The sequence below is a fragment of the Aythya ferina genome (genome assembly GCF_964211825.1).
Source record: "Aythya ferina genome assembly, chromosome: 26".
In the NCBI taxonomy this organism is placed as follows: domain Eukaryota; kingdom Metazoa; phylum Chordata; class Aves; order Anseriformes; family Anatidae; genus Aythya; species Aythya ferina.
Genome location: NC_140324.1, coordinates 3,059,154 through 3,075,829, shown reverse-complemented (window position 1 = coordinate 3,075,829; position 16,676 = coordinate 3,059,154). Strand labels below are relative to the sequence as shown.

The 16,676-nt window shown below is 51.5% G+C and overlaps 1 protein-coding gene across 5 annotated transcripts in view; it reads right to left on the bottom strand.

Moving 5' to 3' along the window:
* Positions 1-16,676, bottom strand: part of FBN3 (fibrillin 3) — a 121,344-nt gene that overhangs the window by 3,591 nt on the left and 101,077 nt on the right. For all 5 annotated transcript variants that reach the window (XM_084498437.1, XM_084498435.1, XM_084498436.1 and 2 more), the window contains 25 exons: positions 16,335-16,460; positions 15,880-16,005; positions 15,312-15,461; positions 14,793-14,864; positions 13,527-13,652; positions 12,895-13,020; positions 12,268-12,393; positions 11,909-12,025; positions 11,520-11,648; positions 10,863-10,982; positions 10,348-10,473; positions 9,525-9,677; positions 9,071-9,136; positions 8,735-8,860; positions 8,392-8,511; positions 7,066-7,188; positions 6,635-6,766; positions 5,934-6,059; positions 5,263-5,469; positions 4,891-5,016; positions 3,587-3,709; positions 2,768-2,884; positions 2,408-2,536; positions 1,762-1,881; positions 1,214-1,445 (listed from right to left, as the gene is read on the bottom strand). In XM_084498437.1, coding sequence (XP_084354563.1) covers positions 1,214-1,445; positions 1,762-1,881; positions 2,408-2,536; positions 2,768-2,884; positions 3,587-3,709; positions 4,891-5,016; positions 5,263-5,469; positions 5,934-6,059; positions 6,635-6,766; positions 7,066-7,188; positions 8,392-8,511; positions 8,735-8,860; positions 9,071-9,136; positions 9,525-9,677; positions 10,348-10,473; positions 10,863-10,982; positions 11,520-11,648; positions 11,909-12,025; positions 12,268-12,393; positions 12,895-13,020; positions 13,527-13,652; positions 14,793-14,864; positions 15,312-15,461; positions 15,880-16,005; positions 16,335-16,460 — 3,244 coding nt within the window. The remainder of the gene's footprint in view (positions 1-1,213; positions 1,446-1,761; positions 1,882-2,407; positions 2,537-2,767; positions 2,885-3,586; positions 3,710-4,890; positions 5,017-5,262; positions 5,470-5,933; positions 6,060-6,634; positions 6,767-7,065; positions 7,189-8,391; positions 8,512-8,734; positions 8,861-9,070; positions 9,137-9,524; positions 9,678-10,347; positions 10,474-10,862; positions 10,983-11,519; positions 11,649-11,908; positions 12,026-12,267; positions 12,394-12,894; positions 13,021-13,526; positions 13,653-14,792; positions 14,865-15,311; positions 15,462-15,879; positions 16,006-16,334; positions 16,461-16,676) is intronic.

The following is a 16,676-nucleotide window of genomic DNA, read 5'->3' as shown; positions in this document are numbered from 1 at the left end:
CATCTCAGATTCATGCTTCAAGAAAGAAATCTTACCATTGCCCTCACAGGTTCTTCATGTAGCACCCAAACAAAACGGTGGATTCACGTCCTGCATGGTTTGTGCAGTGTCTTGCGTACAGTACGTGCCTGGGGGAGATCAGGCCACATCTTATTTAATAAGGCAGTAGGTTTAATTTGCTTGCACCATGGATTAGATTGCACCTAGTTACCTAGTGGTAACACTGCAAAACATGCATCTCACACCTCAGGTCCTTGGCTGCCAGTCTCAGGGACCTGAGCTACAAATTGTGGTGGAGTTCGGGCACCATCACCTGGTATCTGGTTACCTACAACCCCTACAGAGAGCAGGAGGGACCTCTTAAAAGTGACTTAGAGCACAGGAGAGAAGTGTGAGATTGCTCTCTGTCAGTAGAGAGCAGTCAAACACTCTGCTTCACAAAGTGAATTTGGGCTGGGCTGGAACAGCATCTGACACACAGCTGCACTTCAGGATTCATAATGCTGAAAGCTGGTCACTCACAGACAGTGAGTCCTGGGGCAAGAGGTGGAACTGCATACTGCTGAGGGTCCTTGCAAGGAAGCAGTTCCAGGTTCTGGATCCACCTGAGTCTAAAGGCATCCAAGGCTACAGAAATGGCTCAAGAACCAGACTGGAGATGAGCTGGGGTGAGAGCCAGTTACCAGTCTTGCTGATAAAGCTGGGCCACGGTGGGCAAGTCTTAGCCTCTGAACATCACTTTAGATGCACTTTAAATATGCTTTATCCAGAGATGCTTAAACAAAGTCTAAGAATTCCCTGCAGCACAGTCAGCTCGGGAGATTCCCTCTGAGGGAAGTGGTCCTGACAAAACAGTCAGAGCTCCCTCCTTCATTTCTGTTTTTGCTATTCCCTCCAAGGTAATCCAACACCCAACATTAATCTGAGCTCCTGTGGGTTATGTGTGGCTGGCCAACCCTGTCCGTCTATTAGCTCGGGAGTATAAATGAAGGTGTGTGAGTGTGTGCAATCAGCTTTGTACAAGTAAGGCCTGTGGGGATCTGGTGTGGAAATTTAGGCAAAAAGATCCAGAGGGGTGGGCTTGGTGCTGTCACAACAGCAAGCACGAGTGGGTACATTCCCATGTTAATGTGCCCCCAGAAGTATGCCTGGCATCTTCCTGATGGAAAAGATACCAGGTGCCCCTACAGTGACCCGCTGGCCACTCTCTTACCCTTGTCCTGCTCGGAAGTAGCCTCCAGGACAGCCACAGAGATAGCCTCCGTCTGTGTTGGAGCAGCCGTAACTGCAGGGGCTGCCACCTGCTGAGCATTCATCCACATCCTGGCACCCCCCAAAGGCCTGGTCAAAATCGAAGCCGGATGGACAGACACACTTGAAGCTTCCCAGAGTGTTGTAGCAGGAGGCAGAGCCACAGGTGGTGGGGCTGGAACACTCGTTTTCATCTGCACCCATAGACAGCAGAACTAGTTAGAAACTCAGTAGAAGAGGATTGCCTTCATTCCCCAGCCTCCTTCAACGTAGGGAGCTGCTGGCATCAAGAGCAGTGGGAGCTCAGAGTGGGGCAGGGCAAGAACAGTATCTCTGAGTAGAGGCATGGCCTGCTTCTGGGGCAGGGCAGGAACTGCAGTGCTGGGTTTGCAGAGATGAACCCAGAACCCACTGTCAGAGATGGTCAGGGTGGCTGGAGAGAGACTCAGAGCTAGGCTCTACCCCCCACCCTACAGCTCCAGTATCCAAGAGCCCTCATCCCACACTCACCCACGCACTGATTCCACTGGTAGTGCTGCACGTAACCCTGGGGACAGCCACAGCGGTAGCCTCCAAGCACATTCTGGCAGCCATGCTGGCACCGATGGTTTCCATCACACTCATCCACATCTGCAGCAATGTAACACAACAAACAGCAGTGAGACAAATCCCTGTCCTGTGGGCAGCACCAGGCACACAGGGACCACGTGCATGTGGTACATGCTTGGGAATTGTCATCCATCAGTGTGTGCATGTAGGTGGGTGGTTCTTCTGCCTAATTATAGCTCTGCAGCTTGGACCTGAATAACACTCTCAGTCCCAAGGTCCACGTGTATCCCTCTGTAGCTTCTGCTTGGATATTTTCTGCTTTATGGCCTTTTGGTCTGCCGGGACTGTTATCAGTCTGTTCTGCCTCATGCTGCCTGTGCTGAACACAGACTTTCCTTTAGCTTAGCACTTGGTGTTTTTTTTTTTTTCAGAGCATGAGGTCTCTCATGGTGAGACACAGGTCCATTCCTTTTCTGGATTTCTGGGCTCCCACAGTAAAGAGTGGACCCTTCTTGTCTGGGCAGAGCTACCCTGGAGCCTGTGAGTGAACTAGGAACTCTTCCATATGGAACATATTTCTGTCAAAGTCCCAGAGACAAAGACCCACCTTCACAGTTGACACCAGAGCTGTCCAGGGAGAATCCTTTCTGACACTCGCAGTTGTAGCTCCCTGGTGTGTTCAGACACTGTCCTTTGGCTCCACACAGAGAGGGCTGAGCTGTGCACTCATTATTGTCTGCAAAACACCGACAGCTGCCTATAAGTCCAGCCCCAAGGACAGTGCAGCTTTATGGAGAGCTGCTTGGCATCTTGGTACTTAGCTCAGCCTCAATAACAGAGACAAGTCAGATGCACAATCCCAGCCTGGCTGGAGAGGGGCAGGTAAGTCTCTGATGGGGTTGAAGCTAAGCCCCCAGGCACACTTGTGGTGCTGCACAGCATAGTAGTGAATGCTTCTTCTACTCACCAATGCAGGACGAGTGGTGCTGAGTGAAGCCTGGGGGACATTTGCAGTTGAATCCTCCAATAATGTTCACACACAGGAACTGGCAGTTGTGCTGCTTGGTGGAACATTCATCCAAGTCTAAAGTAAAAAGCATAAGAACACGTGTTTCAATTTATTTTACTGAGATCGCTGATCTTTGGTGTCTGAGTCAAAGACACCTGCATACACATGGTGGTTCTGGGCATATACAGTGGGCCTGGGCAGACCAGGACCTGACATGGACCAGCCTCAGAACAGCACACACAAAGTTCTCGCATGAGAATCTCAAGTCCAGGGAGCCTCTCCCCACCTCGACTTCTGATTGCATACAGATATATTTAGGAGCCAGATTTTTCTCTGTCTCTGCTGCAAGCCCCAAGCCCCAGACCCTCCCAGACTCTCAGACCACCTTACTTGCAGCCTGATATATCAGCACTGGGAGAGGTGGGCAAAGCCCCAGCCTGGTTGATGGCAGCACAAGGAGAAGCCCTTATGGTGACTCTGACATGCACAACCCACTTGTAGGATAGATACACACTGGTTCAAGGCTCCTGGGACTCAGCACAACTCGCAATAGGCTGTGCAATCTGTAGGAAGGGGCAAGGAGTATTTTTTTTTTATGTCTAGTGTTTGTAGAGGGATGAAATCAGTTCAGGAGGGCACCTTTCTCCTTCCCTAGCCTTGTCCTGTGTCTGAACAAAAGGACCTGACTGGTCTGTCACATGTTAATCAGCTCTTGCAGTCTCCAAGTTGTCTGAGATGAGACAGGATCTCTGCTGCATCCTTCTCTTGGGTGAATACCTTTGCAGATTTTCCCATCTTCTTGTAGAATATACCCTCGGGGACAGGAGCACTGGTAGCTGCCCTCTGTGTTCTTGCAGATGAAGTTACATGGCTTAGGAGACTGGTTACATTCATCCAGATCTGAATTTGAGAGACACAAGACAAAGCATTCACAGTTTGTGCTGTTGAATGGGATCCCCAGACAAATGCATCTTTTGCATGGGGTCCCCACTCCCTGCCCCAGACAAATACATCTTTTCCACTCTTCAGGAAGCAGGTGAGCAGAGGAGCAGAGACAGAGGCTTTGACGGAGCACCCCTGTTGAATCCAGCACAACAAATCTAGGAGATCTCCTAAGGAAAAGGGCTGAATAACCTCCCTGCTCAGACATGCAGTGTGGTGTGACCTTGTGTATCTGAGTGCATCTTGCCCAGTTCCCTCCTGGCTGAGGAGATGGGTGTGTGCTCCTCCTGAGTACCAGGAACATCAGGGATGGGGTCAGGCCCCTATTTCTGGGGGCTGTTACCTCTGCCCCACAGGGAGTGGCAGCACTGGGCTCTGAAAATGGCCCATAGCTTTGAGCAAGGCTGGCTGGATGGCACAGAGCTGGAGAAAGGTCCCAGATGTTCAGAGAAGAATCCTGGCCTTGTGCTCAAGGTCGTATCTGCCCTTCACACACAGCTTAGTTTCTGGGAGCCAAGACCTCTTTTCCACTCTGTACCTAGGACACAGCTGCTGGCATGGTCCTGAACACTGTCTCAACACTGGAAGTGTGGCACGTCTTCCTCCTCCTCATTTCCTATTCCTATTTCCTATCATTTCTCAGAGACCTGCAGCCATGATTCCAGGGATGCCTTTTACATCAACAGCTGGATTCTCCAAGTGGCACTCAGGCTGGCTACAGCCTGTTGGTCTGCCAGTGAAAGATCTGGCTGCTCACAAACCTTCGTCTCTGCATCACCTTCACACACCTACCCCCTGCACCCCCATGTCCCTGTGACCCCTGCAGTCAGCGGGAGAAAATAAGGACCCTGGGTTTTATAGAGTTAAACAGCAGGGAGGAATGACCTTTATGTATTGCAATACAATAGGACAAAGTCTGCAGAGCCCTGCCATCTATACACAGGGCAGTAGGGGCAGAGGTGGCGACCAGGACCCAGGTGGGGGCTACAGGACCCTTTCTTTGCATGCTGAAAAGCAGGGGAAGAGGAAGGCCTGCCAAGACCAAGGGCTGTACAGAGCAATTACAGTCACAGAATGGTCAAGGTTGGAAGGTACCTCTGCAGATCACGGGAAGAATGGGTTTCCTTCTTCTGACTTACCCACGCAGGCTGTGCCTGTGATGTCTGCGGTGTAGCCCAGCTTGCAGTGGCAGCGGAAGGAGCCGATGCTGTTGATGCACTGCCCATTCTTGCAGAGGTTGGGCAGTACCTTGCACTCATCAATGTCTGCGAGAGGGAGAGAAGGACCTGTTAGTGCCAATGCTGTCTTGGTCCCCATGTTCCTGTGACTACACTCTGCCAGGGCAACTCAGGCCCTCCCTGAGAGCCAGAGATTAAATAACGTCACAGAGGCATCTTGTCTGCTCAGGCACTGTGTAGAGTTGTCCCAGTCAATTTCCAGTGGAATTCTGCTTGTACCCATGTCTCTGCTTTCTCCTCTCTGCAATAAAGTTGATTTGGCCCCCAGCTCACCTCTCCCATCGGTAGAGTACCCTGGACCATGAGGACACATTTTCTTGTACTGGGCAGTTCCAGGAAGGGGGCAGAGCTCACACTGGGGACCCCAACTGCGCCCACTGTTGCAGCAGCACTCAGATTTGGTGACCAGGTTGCGGTTGGTGGAGGACATCTGGCACATAGTTTGCAGTACTTCAGTGAAGCAGAATCCCTGGCGGGTGTCTGGATAGAGAGAGTGGGGAGACAAGTTCAGGATGTGAGACAATGTCAGCATCGGGGATAACAGAGCAACCTGTCCTGCCTGTGCCAATTCCAGCGTGGAGCTAGGGTGCTTTGGACAATGTGAAAGGCAAAGGTGATGCCCCAGCAACCCGTCTTCTTGGGCAACCCAGGCCATTGCCTGTAGGCCGGGACCTGGATGTCCAGGCTAGTCCCTGACTCTATCCTTTCCAAGTGTCCTTTCACAGACTTTGTCATCTCTTGTACTCAGAAACACTCCCTGGCACTGTTCGAAACTGCAGCCTGACCTGAGGATGACAGCTCCCACTTTCTGGGATAGATGAAGTAGTTCAACATTTTCAAATATTCACTTGGGCAAATTCCCCTCCGATATCCCAAAGCACCTGAAAAGCGCCACCTACTACTAAGAAGAGACTGCTCAAGACCCACCAGGACATGGTAATTACCGATACACTCTGTGCCAGAGGGGCTGACTTCAAAGCCTTCATTGCAGTCGCAGCGGTAACTTCCCACTGTGTTGATGCAGCGGCCATTGGGGCAGATTCCAGGCTTGGTGCGACATTCGTTCTCATCTAGGAAGGAAGGAGCCATGAAGAGCTGCAGCGAGGCCCAGGACAAATTTCAGCTTTCCATGAATTCCCATGCTAGCACTCAGTTTGAAAATCCCTCACATAACTGCCAAGGAACACTCCCACATTCTCCTGAATGAGAAATACATTCACTTTCCCCAGACATCCCCCAGAACAGCCCTGGTTTGCACATTCTCCACCTGCAAGTGGCTGAGCTGCCAGACCAGGAGTGGATCTGGGCACAATGCCTGTTCCTTTTGTACCTAATGCTATCTGGGTTAGCCAGCACTGGTCCTTCCAAAAGCAGCTCAGTGCAAAAAAGCTTGACACAGACATGGAAAAATTCAGGAAAAAGGACACTAGGTGCAATGTGTCATCCTGTGTTGAAACAAATGGGTCCACTGATGAGCAGGGTGTGCAGCCATCTAGTAAAACAAGAACTTCTCACCCATGGGGAACCCCAGAAAGAATGTGTTTGACAGGATATAAATGAAAGCTAGATAATGGGCAGCCCCAGGTCTCCACCTAGGATGGTCTACAGCTCCACTGGGAAACCCTCCCAGCCCGGTCCTTGGTACCTGTGCAGCCATCTCCATCAGGCCTGCGTTGCATTCCTGGTGGGCAGATGCACATGAAGGTGCCGATGAGATTCTTGCACAGCATTCCTCGAGACTCACAGTCGTGCAGACCCTCTACACACTCATCCAGATCTGCAACGGAGAACTTTATGAGACCATGTTCATCCTTCCATATCTACACCACTGTGGGGGCAGCTAAAGACTGAGTGCTCACATCTGCAGTGCTCTGTCAATCCCTACTGCCATTGTCAAGGCTGGCTGGCACACAGCACAGACACCAGGGTAGATGTGAGAGTGAGCACAAGCCAAGAGACACCATCCCAGAAGTCCTGCCTTCTCTCTGTACAGCACCAGAGACAGGCTAAGGGCTGGGCTCTTGGGAGGGTGTGGGACCCAAATGGACCCAGATGGCTGCAGAAGGGGTATTTTACCTCTGCACATTCTTCTGTCTTCTCGGAGGGCGTATCCAGATGGACAAGTGCACTCGTAGGAGCCAAAGGTGTTGATGCAGCGGAAGGCACACAGCAGGGGATTCAGTGCACATTCATTAATATCTGGGAGGCAGAAGAGAGGAGAGATCATGACTTTGTGCTCTGAATGGGATCAGCCAGACAGTAATGTCAGTGGACCTCCCCATGAAGACTCTCCCCCTGGGCAGGCATCTCATGAGAACTTTCTGGGCTTCACCAAGGCTTCCTGTCATGGTCTGCTGTTGCAGGACAGACGCATGGTGTTTGAGCCAACTGCAATGGAGACAGGGACCTGGCTCCTTGGTGAGGCAGCTCCTGCCTTCAGGTAGGCCTCCAGCACTCACCCTGGGCTCTGGTCTCAGAGGAAGCCAAGGGGGACAGGCTGTGATGTACATGGAGATGGGGACCAGGCAGCTTTTCTGCACTGTCCATTGGAGGCTGACCTGACTGCTGCTCACTCACCCAGGCAGTGATGAAGTGGGGACATGCACACAGCCTAGATACAGCTGTGGTTTTCTGGGGCAATGACCCAATTTGTGTACAGGTGCCTATGGAGGCAGGTGGCTGAAGGACCCTGTGGGAACCATTGCCACCCTCGGGGCTAGGCACAGATTTACCAAAGAGAGTAAGGCCCTTGCTGGCCCCAGAGAGTCTGTAGAAATGTGAGAATTTTGGAAAAGGAGCAGGGGACTGCAAGGACCATCATGGAAGAATAAAACCCTTGTTAAGGACAAAAGGGACTCCCCAGATAACTGCTTCACTCTTTTCTATGTGCCACTAACCCCCAACAAACCAAGATTAGAAGACCACAGTTGCAGTGTGTCCCACAAGAGCTGTGAAGACTCGTTATATCAGCCCTACATGTCCACCATTCTTCACTGGCTGGGGATTTCCCAGGTAAAATACCCATCTTGTGTGACAGAGAAAGCAAAAAACGTGTCAGCGATCCTTGCCAGTTTGTCTGTGGGATACATTCTCCCAGATCTCAGCCAGACTGGCTCTGAAAGTTTGAGCAAAACCCATCATCTGGGAAGGAAGCTGGAGCAGGAAACCCATGGACTCCTCACTCCTCACTCCAGCTCTCTCCTTACATCTCCCAGCCAGGATGGAGTAATGTAACATGACTTTGGTAAGTGAAAGACTCCAGAATCCAAATCTGGCTGGGAGAGTGTTATCCAAGCTAAAGGGATAGTGGAAGGAAGGAAGGAAGGTGTTTACTTGGTTTCTCCCACCTCTCACCCCGGAGCTGTGCAATGGGGGATGAAGGCAGCCCCACAGCAGTGTTACCTTCACATGTCATCATGGGACCTGGCTCAAAGCCCTCGTCACAAGCACACTCGAAGCCTCCCACCACATTGGTGCAGGTACCATTCCCACAGGGGTTGCCAATGGAGCATTCGTCTGTATCTGAAGGAAGCCAGGACCACATTAAGAGGATGAGTTACATACAAAAGACGCAGGCAGAGCATTCAAAAAGGCCCAGCAAAGTCAGGAGCCAGGCTTAAAAAAGGAAGGGACAGGGGAGAAGTAAATTCAAAAATCCTTCTTTTCACACATGCACATGCTCATAGACTTTAACATAAGGAGGAGAAATGCAAGAGAGAGCGGTGCTCCCCACTCAGACCCTTACCTACACAATTGACTCCTGTGTAATCCAGGTTGTACCCAAAGGGGCACTCACAGCGGAAGGAGCCATCAGTGTTAATGCAGGCCCCGTTTATGCAGACACCCAAGTTCTCCGAGCATTCATTCACATCTAGAAGGAAAACCAAGGCAATGAAACCTCATGTGAGCATGTGGCCAGAAACATCTGTCTTCACCAGGGCTGGTGACTGTGCTGGTGAGCAGAGATGATGAGCTTGGGAGGACACCCACCCAAACTACTCTCCAGATAGCCTAAGTTTGGTTGCTTCTACGCTTCACACCCACAGGACACATTTCTTCTCATCCCTAGATCAGACCTTACCTTCTCGGGTGTCACCTGGGCCTGGGATGGCTCCATGACCATAAGGACACAGCTCCTGGAAGGCAACTGGAATAAAGTAGAGAAGTGAGATATGCTTAGAGATGCTTCCATTCTCAGAGCTGTATGGGAAACACCTTTGCCTGCCTTGCATCTGGAAGCACTGAGATGCTTTTCCCTTATCTAAAGTTCCACCAAGAAATGAGAGCAAATCCAAAACAGAAATAAGCAATCCATTTCCCAGTAACCTGACTATGGTTGCTGGAGGCTCAGGGAATACTGCAATCTAGTAAGGGTGACTAGGTTTCAAAGCAGTACTCCCAAGACGAAGGAGTGCACTCTGCTGGATAGCTCTCATTGCAGGTTGTTTGGCCTAACCTGCACACTTTCCCCATACTGCTCATGTTGGAGAAACACACAGACACATCTCCCATGAGCTAGGGCCCAGCACACCTACCATTTCCTTCCTGGGGGCACAGCTCACACGGGTCTCCCCAGCCTTCTCCTGGCATCTTGCTGCAGCAACACCGAGCCTTGGTGGTGTTAAAGGCCTTCGGGACAGAGCACTTCCCATTGTCAAAACGAGTGAAGCAGAAGCTCTGGCGAGTGTCTGTGGAAGGACAGGGAGATGCACAGGGCATTGCAGACATCCCGTGGTTATGCCATCCTCCCCTTTCCCCTTCAGAATGAGGAAGGTCCTCTTCTGGACACTTGTGTCCAGGATGACTCTAGAGGCAGGCAGTGCTGCTGCAGAGGAAGGGAGCAGCCCACACCCCCCTTAATTTTGGCTCAGAGACACCAAGTTGTCCTGGAGTTGTGCATGAACTGGTGGCAAACCATGATATTTTATTATCATGCCTCCCTTCCCACCTCCTCCCCAACACTTTCTGTCTTGAGCACACCCCTATGGGGGCACAGCAGGCAGCAATAGTGCTGTTGCCAGCTCCTGACTCTATCTGTGGTGTTTGTGTTCCATAGAATCGTTCAGGTTGGAAAAGACTGCTAAGATCATCTAGTCCAACCATCCCCCTACCTCCAATACTGCCCACTAAACCATGTCCCTAAGTACCACATCTACCCTTTTGTTAAAACACCTTCAAGGATGGTGAATCCACCACTTCCCTGGGCAACCTGGGAGCCTAAGCACTCTTTCTGAGAAGAAATTTTTCATGATATCCAACCTGAACCTCCCCTGGCACAACTTGAGGCCATTCCCTCTTGTCCTAACATTTACCATGTCCTGTACTTCCCCACCATCCTGCAGGCAGAGCCACACTCACCAAAGCACCGTCGTCCGTTATCAGACAGCACAAAGCCAGGAGGGCAAACACACTGGAAGCTGCCAGGAGTATTGGTGCACGTCCCGAAGAGGCAGATGTTGGGCTCCTCCTCACATTCATTGATATCTGAGACCATTGCAGATGCATTACTTACAGAACAGCCAAAGGTCGCTCCTTTGCTCATTACATTAAAACCAGGTGAAGTCAGGATGTTTGGGGAGCTCTGTTGCTCACAGGTCTCACCCCTTTTGGGGATGGGAAGCTTGGCTTTACCCTTTAACCCACCTTCAGGGCAAATTGGACAATTGAAGAGGTCAGGGTACAGCAAAACCACTGACCCTCTCCTGTCCTGGCAGCAGGCCTTGCCTTGCTCTGTGCCCAGTTGCTTTCAGGAGGATATTTGGGGGTGGTGATGCATGCCCCAGCCCACCCAGGAAGAATATGGTTGCTCTGGGAATAGCCCAAGGTGACCACATGCTGTGCTAAGAATGGAGGAGGCAGAGAGCCAACATTACCAATGCAGTTGTCGTTCTGCACTTCATACCCAGGGGGGCAGATACAGCGGAAGGAGCCCTCCAGGTTCTGGCAGGTGCCGGGGGAGCAGGTCCCAGGCAGGCTCACACACTCATTGATGTCTGCAGAGGAGAGGAAATAAGCAATGGCAGCGTCTGTGCTCAGCTCTGAGAATTCAGGTGGAGGGTACCTTTTCTGCAGTGTGGTGGGCATAAATAACCGGGGTACAACGTGCCTGTCTGTCCCTGGAGCCCCACAGGCTGCACCAGCGCTGGGACCATCTCAAGCAAAACCAGTCCTGCCTTGCAGGGTAGTTCTCTGGTACGACTCTGCATGCTTTAGGAGCATGGACAAGACAATATTTGCCCTCTTTGTCTGCAGGTCTCAGCTGGTTGCAAGGGGCTCGCATGACTGTTCCTGGCATTGCTGGAACTGAGACACAGGCGTAGTGGGGTCCAATCCAGTTTTCCATTGGCAGTCAAATGACAATGCTTTGACTTGACAGGACTTGGGGCATTGTGAGTGAGTCCATTCGCCTCAGATGGGAATACCTTTAGGTAGACCAGCTTGGGGACCAGGTATCTTAGCACTGCACCATGCCAGCCATGCCAGCATACGGCATAACTCACTGAGGACTAGCCAGCTCCCCATACACTCACCTACACAGTTCTTCCCATCAGGGGTCCGGTCATAACCCTCTTGGCACAGGCACTGGAAGGAGCCGATGCTATTGATGCACTGGCCATTTCGACACACCTGTCCCACCAGGGATGAACACTCATCAATGTCTGTTGGGGGGAAACGACAAGAACAGTGGGAAGAGATATGCACAGCGTGAGTGTCAGTGTACCACCTTGACCAGCCCTTTATCTCTGACTGGTAACATGCCCAACTACCCCGATAGCCACTGACAGGATAACAGCTGCCATGTGGCACCCAGAGTCACCCCCTGCATGCCCCTGTGTGACACCCAGTGAATGCCCCTCAGCTCTTGCCAGATGACACCAGTCATCCATTACCCGTGTGGCTGGGACTGTGCGTAACTCACCCATGCAGTCATTATTGTGTGTTAGCTCAAAGCCAGGGAAGCAAAGGCAGTTGTAGGAGCCAACCGTGTTCTTGCAGGTCCCATTTCCACAGGGTTGCCGGTCACATTCATCAATATCTGCAGGGAAAAGGACACAGCTGATTGAGGGGCGATGTGAGCTGAGAGACATTGTTTTGGATGCGCAGACAGGGTCCAGAGAGCTGCACATGTCTATGGTTTTGCAAGGCCAGCCTGAGATTAAGAGGACACAGTGGCCACATCCTTGGCACTACCCAGCAGATGCTGGGGAGAGCTCACGTCCATCCTGACACCGTGAGTCACTCAAAAGGACAGTGCAGGGCTGGGGCAGTCACACTGACCCATGCACATGGTCTGCTCCCCGGTGGCCTTGAAGCCGTTATGACAGATGCAGATGTAGCTGCCCTCAGTGTCAACACAGTCCCCGTGGCTGCAGACATTGGGTATCTCCTGGCACTCATTGCGACCTAAAACAGAGCAAAGTGGGCACCAGTGAGCAGAAGGGATGGGCCAAATGGGAGAAGTCGAGGTGCTAACTGTTTGCAGACCCCTGCTTGCTGTGTTTGTGAGCAACAGCACAGCAGAATGGGATCTGAGTTTTCAGAGAGATGGCTCTTCACGGAGAACAAGCAAGAAGATTTTTTGATCTGCAGTCTCTAAAGAAGTGTTTCTTTAAAGCAAATGCCTGAGCTGCCAAACTAAAGCTGCAATTCACAGAGATCCTTTTTCACCCCCAGGGGCCCACAATCCCTTGGAATTATTCTAAAAGTGTAGGCATCCCATAATCACAGCACAGGCCCCCAAGCCTGACAAAAGATCAGGAACCAGTGCATGGGTCTGGCATATCCTTCATCCTGTCCTTCCTTGGGTCCACACAGGGTGGTCTGCAAAGCCAGATGAATAGCCTAGGGGGGTCAGCACCTCCCACATATGCCTCTAGAATAGGTAGCAAACAGCTCCCATCTTACCCACGCAGGCTCCGCTAGGCGACAGCTTGTATCCAGTTGAGCATTCACACCTGTAACTGCCGGGGATGTTGATGCAGTCAGCATTACGCTGGCAGAGGTTCTCCCCGCTGCTGCATTCATCAATGTCTGTGGGAGGAGAGAAGTGCACACCTTGACTGTGCAGAGTGCCAACAACTCACCAGGCGTTATCCTGGTAGGGCTGGAGAGGCTAATTGGAATCAACTGAATTGTTACCTGTGGTTTGTTCCAACCAGTGTCAATATTCATCATTTTTCTATTGCTTTGTAATAAAATAATGTATTTTAGGTATAATTCAATTCTTTTAAACAATAGCATTTACAAACTCTAAAAAAACACAAAACAAACAAAAAAAGAAAACAAACAAACAAAAGCACTAAAACCAGAAGAGGAGAAAACCAGAAAGGAACATTCACAAAAACCAGCATTTTTTTTTGTCCAAGATTTGATGCAGAAAAGTCAAATAATTTCAAGAAGGCTGAGAACCTGAGGATTCTATCAGGGCTGACAGCCCTGACCCTGATGCCCCATGACCTGGGGAGATGCTAGTGCTATGCTGAGCCCCCCCACCCCCATAGGCATCCTTGGGAGCACTGTCCTGGCTGTTCTGTTACCTTCACAGATGAGCAGGATGTTGTTGTAGCTGAATCCAATGGGGCACTCGCACCGAAAGCTGCCAATCTGATTGATGCAGACACCATTCGTGCAGATAGCAGGGATCTCACTGCACTCATCGATATCTAGACACAGATAACATCTGTCATCAAACCAGGAAGGCAGAAAGGAAGAAAGCATCCCCCATAACTGGAATACTATTGCTCTTGTTCATTCTGCAAAGAAGATTAAAAGGGAAAGGCCACCAGACAACCAGTGGGACAACTCTTGCAGGATTAGTACTGGATCCTGCAGATAGTGCCAGGCAAGGACTGCTCTGCATAATTCTGCCTACCCAACAGAGCCACACGACTGTAAGTCACAGGAGCCAGAGGATTGCTGGCAGAGCCTGCACAGCACATTTTGGGAGGGATCCTACTCAGGACACCCACCTTGCTTTCTCCGAGTATACTTCTGCAGTACAATAGACACTAGCTCAGGCTGTGGGACCAGGCTGGAACTGGGAAGCTTAGGGAGGCCACTGAAACACTGAGATGGCTTGAGGGGCCCTGACTCTTATCTCTGTGTTCAGCACAGCCCACCACCAGGCCAGCCCTGCAGCCCCACACAAGTGACTGACATCCTCTGTAGCATGTCCCATGCTTCAAGGTTTTGCTTCCTAGGAGTGGAAGATGAAGGCATCTCCTTCCTTTTCATTGGGGTCAGGTTGGCAATGCCATGACCAGGTGAAGCAATGATTAATTAATCTGTTGTCTCACAAGCTTCCATCTTTCAGGACTGCAGAACTTCCATAGACACTCCACAAATTCCATAACTTTCACCAGCACCTCTGACTTTCCATCTACCAAAATACAAACCCGAAATCTCAGCTCTCAGCACCCTAAGGTTGCAATGCCTGTGCTGCTAGCACAGGCCATAGACAAGTGCCAGGTCTATCACATGTGAATTCTAGATCTACCTGGCTACAGGCTACTGTCTATGGTCACTGGCCACCCGTCTGTCCAGGTAGCACTGAGACCAACAGACAACTGCAAATGTGGAGAGCTCTGAGCAGCCCAGGCACTCTGGACACAATCCTGAAGGCTTGGTGAACTGCTTGCAACCATGTTTGCCACCTCTTTCCCTTCTCTCTTCTATTCAAGGCTTAATTTGCTGAGGAAATGGAAGCAAACATGCTCACAGACACTGTGTGAAGAAAGTAGAAGGGTAGAGAGAGCAGGTCTGGCAGCACACGTGTAGGGACAGAAGGGGCTGGCTGTACTCACCGATTGGCTTTCCTGTGTGGATGTCAATGATAAAGCCAGGGGCCTGGTTCCCACACAGGATCTGGTACTCAGCTGGAAGGGAAACACCACAGTCATGGCCATGCCTGCTGGGCAGCCGGTGAGGAGTGAGAGGGATGAGGGCCAAGAATGGCTGGAGTGAGCAGAGAGAGGATGTAACAGGTCGGAGGGGATCTGCATGGTGCCTGAACAGGAATCTCAGGGGCTGGCACGTGGGGAACACTGAGCACATCTATGGCACAGGGCAGAGAGCCTACACATGTACTGCAGGGCACAGACACACCTACATGTACACACGCACACTGGCACATACACACAAAGACATGCATGCATGTGCATGTCCCCGTAGAGTTCACACCTGTAGGCACTGTCTGCCAGCCATGATGCTTTTCCTTCTCCCCCACTATTTTGTTACTCTCCCTGTGCCTGTGTCTCAAAGTGCATGGAAAAGTAAGAGGGTAGCCACGATCTCCAGATACCTTTCCAGGAAGTTTGACTTACAGCTGGCTGGTGTGGGGCAGGGCTCGCACGGCTTGTTCCAGGCCTTGCCAATGTTGTAGGAGCAGCAGCACATCTTCTTGGTCATGTTGAAGGACAGCTCATTCTCACATGTGTCATTGTAGTTGCGATAGCACACACTCTTCCTCATGTCTGCAAAGGCAGCGTAGTCATTGTCTTGTGCCCACCCTCAGAACAAGTGCTGCAAGCCCGAGCGAGCTCCTTGCCAGGGATATGTCAGATGGCCCTGTCCTGGTGCTCAGGAACTGCACGTGATGCACAGGCTCAGCAAAGTGGCTGCAGTGATGAGCTGAAGCCCTGCTCAATGAGAGCTTTGGACTCTGTCCCACAGCAGGCAGTGGCAATGCACATCCTCTGACATGGGCAACGTGTGTGGTGTAGGGGCAGGGATGCATTCAGGCACCCTGAGTCCCAGCCCCTGCTCCCAGCACTTCCCACTCCTTCCACTCAGCCACACTGCCCATATCATGCTGCCCACAGCACCACCCACGAGTAGTGCACAGACAGGGCACTGCTGGGCCCCTTCCCAGAGTTTTGGATAATGCCATACCCATGCAGTTATTTCCTCCATTGACTTGCATGTACTCAGGGGGGCACACACAGGTGTAGTTGCCAAGGGTGTTGTAGCAGGTCCCGGGGCCGCAGATCCCAATGTGAGCAGAGCACTCATCAATATCTGCCGAACAAGAGGAGACAGGAGGTTAAAGTACTGCACACAGGTAGAGACAGGCCTGATGTGGGGTGGAGGATGGGCTTGGCACGAGGTATGGATAGGCCTGGCACAGGGCACGTGCAAGCTGGCACGGGGACCAGGCTGGGAGAGAGAAAGGGGCCAGGGTTTGTGAAAAGAACAGTAAATGTGGAAGAGAAAGGGGAAGAGACTCTACCAACCACTCCTACAGCACAAAAGGAAGGCCCAGCACAGATACAACCATGACTCTGTTGCACACACATACACATGCATGCACACACTTGTGCCACAGACACCAAGCACAGTACAGCTACCTTCACAGATGCGTGTGTCCTCATTGAGGTAGTAGCCAAGGGGGCACTCACACTGGAAGCTGCCAAAAGTGTTCACACAGTTGCCACCCTGGCAGAGGCCCGGCAGCTCCTGGCACTCATCAATATCTGTGGAGAAAGAGCAGCCAGGAGGTGTTCACTACCTGGCAGACCAGACCAGGGAGCGTCCCCAAACCAGGACCCCTCCTCGTGTTGATCCCACTGCCTGCAGCTCCTGCTGATACCCAAGCAGCTCTGTCAGGTGTCTGGAGCATGTCTGAGCATTCATTTGCTATTTACCATCCTTTGGGTGGTCAGGGCTCACTCAGCAGGCACTAACCAGCC